The sequence below is a fragment of the Camellia sinensis genome, chromosome 8 (assembly GCF_055761805.1).
Source record: "Camellia sinensis isolate YWXY chromosome 8, ASM5576180v1, whole genome shotgun sequence".
Classification (NCBI taxonomy): Eukaryota; Viridiplantae; Streptophyta; class Magnoliopsida; order Ericales; family Theaceae; genus Camellia; species Camellia sinensis.
The window spans coordinates 195,352,269-195,362,202 of NC_138968.1; the positions used below are offsets into that span (position 1 = coordinate 195,352,269).

The 9,934-nt window shown below is 32.3% G+C and overlaps 1 protein-coding gene across 2 annotated transcripts; it reads right to left on the bottom strand.

The window, feature by feature from the left end:
• Nucleotides 1-2,886: 2,886 nt before the first annotated feature.
• LOC114314752 (uncharacterized protein At4g26450) lies at nt 2,887-7,921 on the bottom strand. Of its 2 annotated transcripts, XM_028261218.2 has the most exons (5): nt 5,372-7,898; nt 5,107-5,275; nt 4,744-4,930; nt 4,401-4,479; nt 2,887-3,243 (listed from the first exon to the last, which is right to left on the bottom strand). In XM_028261218.2, exons 1-4 carry the CDS (start codon nt 7,044-7,046, stop codon nt 4,408-4,410), a joined length of 2,103 nt encoding a protein of 700 aa, XP_028117019.2. In that variant the 5' UTR covers nt 7,047-7,898; the 3' UTR covers nt 2,887-3,243; nt 4,401-4,407. The 2 variants fall into 2 exon arrangements, with proteins under 2 accessions (XP_028117019.2, XP_028117018.2); XM_028261217.2 differs by having other exon boundaries at nt 5,107-7,921.
• Between the last annotated feature and the right edge of the window lie 2,013 nt (nt 7,922-9,934).

Sequence of the window (9,934 nt, forward strand, 5' to 3'; positions counted from 1 at the left end):
AAAGTAAAAATCAAAAGGACCCATTCCCCAGCTTTTAAATAATCAGTTTTTCTCAACTTATTTAAGCTATTTTTATGTAAAAAGCTACAAACAGAAGCTGCATTAAACAGCTTGACACATATTCTCAAATTAAAATAAGTTATAATCAATCTCTATAATCTACACCAAACACCCCCATTATCAATTTGGGAGTATGTTTTTATTGTAAAAAACAAGATACTATTTTGGTGAAGTTGGGCTTGTGTTGGTATGATAATGGACCTGGGGGGCAACTCATTTTGAATAGGCCCATTGATTGTAACAGAGACAGCTTCAGCCCAGTGGCCCAGCAATTTGCTAGGAAGGTGGACCACATACGTGTCTTTCCCGTTAGAAAAAATGCACAGAAATTTTGGTGCAACCAAAAAGCATCGAGAAAAGTCTTGTTAGCATGGAAGTCTGGCCTCAACCTCACGTGAGTCCCACACTTGTGGGACCCACACCTCACACAGTGGGACCCACAGAACGCGCTTTGTATATTATTATTCGGAAGCAGCAAATGAAAATAAAATAATACAAACTACTATATATTTTCCAAAAATATCTTCAATGGAGATTTTTTTTTTTTTTTTTTAACGAAAAAAAATATATTCCTTCTCTAAAATATCTGAATGGAGATTCCTTTTCTAAATTTTCGTATAATTATATCTCAATTTTGAAACAAATATTAAAAAAATAAAAAATAGTTAATTATCAGGTGGTGACCAAGGATCAATCGGTGATCGGTCTATATCACCAGAGCTCATTTGAACTCGTCGGCAACCAGTCAACTCAAAACTTGTTTTATTTATAGTACAATTTATAAGGGTTATTATTCAGTGATTCTGAAATATGAATATATGATATTTTATAATATTATGATTGATGAACAAAGTGAGTAAATAAAATATTGTGTTCCGTGATTAAAGAATATGAAGTGACATATTAAATGATAATTGGTTAAAGAGTACAAAAATATTAAATAATTTCACGATTTATGATACAATGGAATAGGTAGAAGAGAGTAAAAATTTACTTTAAAAATAAGTTTAAAAAAAATAATAATTAAAAATTTAGAAACTTTTAAAATTAATATCCCTGCCTTGAAAAGAAAAATAATGTATCAAATAAATTTTTGATTTAAAAAAAAAATTAAAAGGAAAACAAAAATTGGAAGACTTGTATGGCATTAATCATTGTATTTGGTTTCAATTCTCTAAAAATTAAATTTTTTATTATTTATTATTATTTATTTATTTTTAGTGAATATTTTTAAAATTTTAAACAATTTTTTAACCTTTTTAGATGCACTTTATTTAGATATATCTAAAAAGTAAAATATTTATTAAAAAAAATTTTAAAAAATAATAAATACGCAAGAATACAAAAAAATATATTAAATTTTCATATTTTTTTAACATTTTTGATATTTAGTGAATTTTTTTACAAATATTATACTTTTTAAGTGCATTTATATTAGGTGTATCTAAAAATTAAAAAAAAAAATTGCTTCAAATATTTAAAAAATTCAGTGAAAATAAAAAAAAATACATTTTTTTTTATAAAAAAAATTTCTGAAGAGTAAATTCAAAAAATTCAAATCAAACAAGGTGATCATATTATAAGATAAATTAAGAATATATATATATATATATATATTATCATAACTAAGCAAAAATATTAGTGTTATTGATATCTAAATAAAAGATAAGACCAACATCTAAAAAAATAAAAAATAAAAGATAAAAGACCCATCATCACATAAGATGATATCCAAAGAGCAATCATCAACCTTAAAAAAAATAACAGCCAAGATGCAGTGGTTGCTTTCATTGCCTCCTGTCTTGTCCTGGTAATTCCCAGGAAAGAAAATGATATAATGCGACTAAAATGACACACACACATAATGGATTGTAAGACAGCTCGTTCAACCTAACAATATTTGAGCAAAAAATAGCTCATTGGTTTTTCACTGGAAATTCAAATTTCAATAAAAATTAAGCTACTTTATAATTGGTATTTTCAAAAATATTCTCTTCTTTCACACAAAAAAAGCAAAGTTTTGCTGTTAAAAGCAATAAAATGACTTTCAAAAGGTATAACCAAATTCACTGATTCCTTCCATTTAAAGATTTTGTTGAATAGTAAAAAACAGTCAAGGTCTTGAAAACTTGTGGGATGGATGGCCCAAAAACAAAACAAAAAAAACTTTGAATAGTAGGTATGGATAAAAGGAAGAGCATAATAGACGCACCAACCATCTCAAGACAACATAAAAAGCAGCATTGCATTTCACCGCACACTGAGAATCTCTCTGATTAGGTGCAAATGATTTAGCAAACATGTCTAAAAAGACACAAACAAATATGGAGTGCAACGGTGACACCATCCTCATGGTATCATCGGCCAATAAAATACTACAAATGAGATTATTTGACACTATCCAACTATATAGCGGTTGGTAATATTATCATGTAGTTTCACCGTTATAACTAATATTTACTCTTAAAAGACAAAGTGAAGGTGCGGAAACAAAAATTGGATGACAAGCAGATGCATGAAAATTTCTAGTGGCTAAAAGAATTTAGGGATCATGAAGGCAGGAGATTTTATTATTTTATGGTTCTCTAATGTTTCCACCCATTTTTCAAACATTTGGAATGACGCAATGCTATTAGAAGTAGCAGTAACAGAATCATACAGACAGCATTAACTGGCACTCATCTAAACTCAATATCAGCAGGAAATTACAATTTGTAGCAAGGCATACATCTCGTCATATGATTTGAAAAGGAAGAATTGATTTTACACATGCGTACGTTCCCTGCAATTGCAGTGCAGATCTATCGTTCTATGAATTTGCTACACTTTATTTTTATCATTTGTTACCAGCATTTTATTTATGCATATTCATAAAAGCAACATTCCTCTTATCATTCATGAATTTCTCAAACGATGATGAGAAACAACGAGAGCATTAACAACACCTACTGGTAAAGCATGTTTTCAAGAATCCATTATAAGCTAAATCAACAAAAAAAAATAATAATAATAAAAAAAAAAAAAAAGAGTTTTACTAAGATAGAGCTAGAGATTGGAGCTGAGACACCATAATTACTAATACTAAGCATACCAACTAATAGATTTGAAGGATGGCTGGATATATAGTGATTCAAAAGGGCTTCTCATATTCCTGTCCTGGCTGCTCCCAGACCCACAAGAAGCCTACAACAATGCCATCTCAAAACACTTAGTAAAGTAAAACAAAAACAAATGATAGAGGATGTAACAAAAAAATTGTATCTTTAACTGAGCAAACTCATATTTGTTTATACAACTACTATCCCAGAGAAGTAGACAACATGCAGGTTCAAAAATTATTAAGTATAATTTGATGAATTGGAAAAGTCAACATCCCTGGGCTACATTACAAATGCATTATGTATTGGCACTTGAATATGCAATAAGATAAATCACATTTGCAAAGTAACTGAAAAACTGTAGGACTGAAGCTAAAGAAAGTGCCCCAACAGGGATTTAGCCAAAACTCGATCACAATTCAAGGTAAGTGCCTCCAACCATGCTTTTAACCATCTTATTTTTCATGCATACAACCACCAGACCCAGCACTCATGTGGGACCTAATGTTTCTTTCAAGATTATTTCCTGCTTGCTACCCAAAGTTCAAAATCTCCTTTCTGCTAAACTTCTAATCCTTGCACACAACAATCTTTGTCTATGTTTAACAATCCCCACAAGGAATCAATTGATTCTGAAAATTTAATCACATGGAATCCCATGTTCAATGGTATTAATGTACTGGGACATGATTCAATGTGGAAAGAATATTTCTTTTCTCCCACTAAACATTGTAGAAAGGAAAACACCATGCAATAAGCTCCTTAGCGTGAAAAGCAGTATTGTGAAAGTATATTTCCCAAGATGTCTTAGTTGGAAATTAAACTGTGAGATGAAAGACTCAGTTGCTCCTCCAACAATAAATATAGCAGGATCAAACAGTCCTTATCTTCAAAATGTAAATAGTTGCAATTAATTCTGAAAGAACATTTGTTTTGAAGTAATTATAGGCATGATATTACTATTCCCTATTTGTATCATTGTCCTTGTTTGGTGTGGCCCTTGCCCATGCACATAGTGTGCTTCCTTGCATATGAATTTTACTGTTTTTCTCACTTAATTATCATTCCTTGTTAGGGTATACTACATTCCGAATGCAATTCTTTTTAATGTTTCATATTGTTTAGTTCCTGAATGTTTGTTAAACTGTAATCAACAACATTAGAGCCAGTGATATTTTCCAAACACCACCTTTGGAAGATCAACAACAAACTATAGATTTAAAGAAGAAGATAAAAAAATACCGTTGAATTAAATTTCTGGCATACTAATTGGTATTTCCCCCAGGGACATATAAATTGATTCATCATCACCGAGTATATCCTGTAATGATCAATTCAAAATTAGTTATTTAACGTAGATGAGAAATGTATTAAGAAACTTTAAGATACATATATATAAAGACTATATGTAATAACTTGAACCTTTCCAGTGAACACATATATAAACCAATATTAGTGTGAAGAATTACACATCCAATGATCTAAATATATCCATAAAGATCAAATCAAATGACCACTGAGCAACCAAGTAAGCACATGGAAAAGATTTGAGCAATAACCAGTTGCCAGTAGTTAGAGATGGTACCTCTCCGTCATGAAGGGCCATCTCATTGTGCAGAGAATTAATGCCTGCTGGAACCGAAGAACAATTGGAGATATCAGGTCCAAGCAAGTCTGAAAACATAAGCCCATAACCATCCTGAACGTCAGAAATGTCATTTGCACATGCATGATTAGGAAAGTTCTCCAAGCCTGTAAATACAGTTTCTGCCCTGTATAATTGAACATTTCCAAATTTAGAAGAGAACTCATGCAATAGACGCACAATTAAGCACTTAGAAAGAAAGAATAAACTAATCAAACTTCAACTGAAACATGCAGCTGGTTTTACTGCCAGATATAACTTCAGATGAACTATTGTGGAAAGGATATAAAAAGAGAAACATACTTCCTCTCTGAATTATTGAAGGCCTTGTCTTCTTGTACAGAATCATTTTCCAAATCAATCACCTCAATCTCTTTGCCATCAGCACCACATCTACCGTATTTACCAGATATATTGCAGTTATTACTTATGGACAAATCAACATCTACTGGTGTTGCTTCTTTTTTGATTTCTGGAATAGATGGAAAAATAAGAATTGAATCAGGATCAGGGTTCTCATTCACTTCAGAAGCCTCCACAAGATTAAGGTCACAAATCTTAAACGAACCCGGAAAAAATTGCTTCTCTTCCGCGTACTCAATGCATGGTCCAGCACCACGTCTCTGAAACTGAGACATATTCGTGGGCCTCTCTTGGTCCATGGTCAAGATTGCTTCCTCACAAGGTGATCTCCTTCCTTCTTGTGAAATTGGCTGCTTTCCCCTCAAATGAGAAAGGTGGAAGAAATCATCAGTCTGGGTAACTAACGAGGGGACCCATTCTCTAGGTTTCTTCAATCTGTCCCTGCTATCACCGTGTTGTGCAGCTCGTTTCTCACCTCTCTCCATAATCATGGAGCTGCACCTTCCAAACCCAGGAGGTCCTTCACTTGATTCTTGCTCATTCATGAAAGATATATCTGGGAAAGATTGAGACCTCACGCATTTTCCTTGCTCAGTGTACATGGGACCCAATTCTCCCACATCCTCTGCAGACATAACAGGTGTCTCCTTTGGAATATCAGAATCCAGGCATTTTGAACTTTGAATTTGATTGGATGATGCATCAACTGAGGAGCCATCAACTGAAACATCTTTAACAAGGACTTCAGATCCCACTGTAGGTTCCAACTCACAATTTTTGTCCGCTTGTCCCATATCCTGATTTTTTTCCTCTTCGGTATTTGGAACAGCCTTTGAACCCCTGGTCGTTAATGAAGAACGTGTTTTGGTAGGCACTTTGGCAAATCTGCATAGACTTAACAAATCACCACCATTCTTGTTTATGGAATCAACCTCCATTGCACAATGCTGAATGCGTGCATTCTCCGTGTCACTTTGTTTCTCAACCTGATCATTACTAGTGCCATCCTGCAGCCCAACAGTCTCCTCCTTCAGGAGTTTCGTATCATCTGACCTCTTAGTGGGTTCCACTTCAGTTTCAGGTAAAAGATCTTTCTCAATATTAGGACTTGTATTTGTACTTGTGTCGTCCTGGAACTGGGATTTCTCCAAAACTGACTCCGAATCACCAGCACCATCACTTTTAGGTGCTAATTCACTCGAGCAGGACCTTTGCCCCCCACTAACAACATCATTACCAACTTGTTTATCTTCCTGATATCCAGAAAAAGAATCATTATCTTCCATATCTGGGCAAGCCCTAGCTTTATCAGAATATGACAGACTCCTTCCCATCTCTCTTCCCCAATCTGAATTTGAGCCATAATTTTTGAAGGATCCCATCCTCCTCCTAACTTGCATATTATTTCTAGGCCCAGTTGGATTATATTCATCAGCAAACCTTCTCCTACCCAACCCTGCATCAGCAGCATTCCCCAAACGAGCAAGAGCTGAAGTTCGGCCCTCTTGAGGAAGATGCAAACTATCTCCTTGCTGCCTAAAACCCTGAAAATCCCCTACCTGGTTCTTCAAACTGCCATTTTGCCACTTCCCTGAAAGTACATTTGGGGGCAGCAAACCCTTAGAAACCAAATATTCAGTTGCTAGACGACCAGCCTCCATAAAAATATCTGTTCTAGGTGGTGGTGGAGGCTGCACTGCTTGGAATGGTTTTGGACGACCACGCCCAAAACCACGATTATAGCTCCGGTACTCTGAATTATACATCCCATGACCTCTCATTGAACTTTCCGGTGAAATTCGAGAGGATGCAGGTACACCACCCATTCCCATAGAACTAGACCTGTATCCATTTCCAGGATTGCGATGCCTCGCATGCATAATGTATATGATGATACTGGACAACTAGCAAGCTGGAAATAACCTCCTCTTACAATGATCCACTATGTGATTGCTTCAAATACCTCAAAAATCAACAGAAACTCAAAATAGTCCCAAATTTCCAATCAAAGTTCATCAGAAAAATTACAAGTCAAAGATTTAATTTAATTTTTTCATTCCAGCAGCCAATAAATGAGATTAGGATCAACAGTAATATGGTCCAGATAAACCCTAAATCGTCTGTCGTCGAGGTCAAAAACAAATATTTTCAAAAGTCCCAAATACAACAGAAAGTCTGGAAAACACTGGAAAACCAAGGTGTTAGCGATACAGATCTGGCGATTTTTGATCAGGATCACGAAGCAGTTACCTTGGACTGATGCATCGATGTTTGTCCAGTTCCATGGCGATTGTTTTAGGGTTTCAGATCCAGTCCACGTGAATTGCACCTCCCTCAGTCATCATCAACACCACATAACATCTGTATATGCATGTGATATAGTAAAAGATTTAGGTCAGATATTTGAAGTCATCGCAAGGTCAAAGGAGTCGATTGATTAGGGTCAAATGCCAAGCTAAAGATCAGTGATAAAAAATGTGAATATACATAATCAGAGCAAGCTGATCGGGTTACGAATTCACGATTGTCTTCACCATTTTTGGTACAGAGATTTTTGTATAGGGTTTAATTTTCGTTTTCTCTTTCTTTCTTGCTTGTTTTCCTGGGAAAAAAAATAAAAATAAGTCCGTACAGCCCTCTCGCTGGTCTGGTTCTATCAGTTCAGATTTTCTCTCTCATCTCTCCTCGTCCTCAAACATCACTTCGTACTCGGTAGTCACATTTTTACACGTCAAAGCTTTGTGCTACGCTACGTGGCGGGCGCACTTGGAGACTCGCGGGTGCGAAATTTGGTTTGATCGGTCAGTCAAAAAAGGAAAATTATTGGCCGCATTCGGTAACCATAAAAATTAAAAAACAACAATAATAAAAACAAGAAAAATCAATGGGCTTGTTTGGTTTATATTTGAGAAACATGTTTTGAAATAAAAAGTACGAAAATTTGTTTGGTTTGGTTTTTTTCAAAAGATGTTTTAAAAAATTATTTTGAGAGAGAGTTTTGAAAAAAGTGATTGATTTGATGTGTATGAGAGAGAAATTTATTTGAAAAACTTATAAATTTTTTGAAATAAATTTTTTGATTTTTTTTATTTTTAGTGAATATTTTTAAAATTTTAAACATTTTTTTTAGATGCACTTTACTTAGTTGTATCTAAAAAGTAAAAAAATTGTGAAAAAATATTTTAAAAAATTAAAAAATACATAAAAATATAAAAAAAAATGTATTGAATTCTCTTTTTTTTTTTAATATATTTTTTGTATTTAGTGAATTTTTAAATATATTTTTTCAATTTTTTTTTTTACTTTTTAGGTATATGTATGTTAGATATGTTTAACAATTAAAAAAAATTGCTCAAAATATTAAAAAAATTCAATAAAAACAAAAAAGCACGAAAAATAAAAAAGTAAAATTTTATGAAAAGTGTTTTTGAAAAATAATAACCAAGAATTGTGGTAGAGTTATACTAGAATCCTAAATAAATTATCAAATTTTTTTTATTAAATCTCTCACATAAATGTGAGATTCACACATATGTAATTTGTTTAGATCTCACACACATATAAAAAGTTTGATAAAAAATTTGATAATTTATTTGAAATTTATAGTATTTTCCAAATTATTAAGGCTTCTTTTAAGAAGTACAGTTAAAAGTTAATTTTTAATTTTTTTTTTTAAAATAGAAAGATAATATAACTTACAAAAATTAAAAAGTCAAAAAATTAATTTTTAGTTAGGTTCTCAAAATAGGCCTAAATATCCTTCTAGTATTATGTGGAACTAAAGGCATGATTGTTTTCAAAAGTAGGTGAGGGGAGATTGTTAGTGAGAAGACTATTACTTACTTAGAGAATTGCTAGTAAGGAGACTAAGAAAAATTATGTACAACATAAAAATTTTAATATTTTTTAATATAAAATATTATAAAATAAAAATAATTCATCGTATTTATTTCAACAGTGATTTTTATTAAAATAAAAATAGTTCAATAATGTTATTATTTCAAAAAATATTATTTTAAAATGTAAGGCGGCATAATGTTAAAAATAAATTATTTCAAAAAAAATATTGTTTGGCTCAAAAGAACAAATTTAAAAAAACAAAATAAAATGAACCAAACTAATAATTTTGTAACATTTGTAATTAAAAGAAATTTAATGTTAAGATAATCAATAATCTCATTACACATGTATTTGATAAATTCATATATGTGATTTATTTATTTATTTATTTTATAAAGATGTGATTTATGATATTTGAAATTCTAACTAAATTCATTTATAATTTAATCTGGTTATAGAAGGAAAAAAAAAAAAAAAGTGGCAAGATCATAATCACTTTGGTTTTCAAACTCAAATATATATATATTTTTTCATCTAAAAAAAACTCAAATATAATTTTTAAAGTTTTTCTTTTCATATTTTTTTTTAATCTTTAGTATAAAAAGATGGGAAAATTGGTCTAGGGTCCCTCTCCCACTTTTCATAATGGAAGAGATCCACAAAATTATTTTTTAATGTCTAAGGTCCCTAAACATATCACAGAGAAATTTGACCTTACCAAATCAAAACTCATCTCTCTCTCTCTCTCTCTAAACTTCTCCATTCTCATACCTGTCCAGATCAACTCTTGTTCCTCACCCCTAACTTCATTCTCCAACCGATTGAGCTCCAGCTTCACCGGATCCGGCCTTCAATGGCGTCGCCGAGAAACAAACAGTCAGTAGGAGACTTCAATTTCTCGAAACCAGATCTAAGGTGCCTTCGTCAC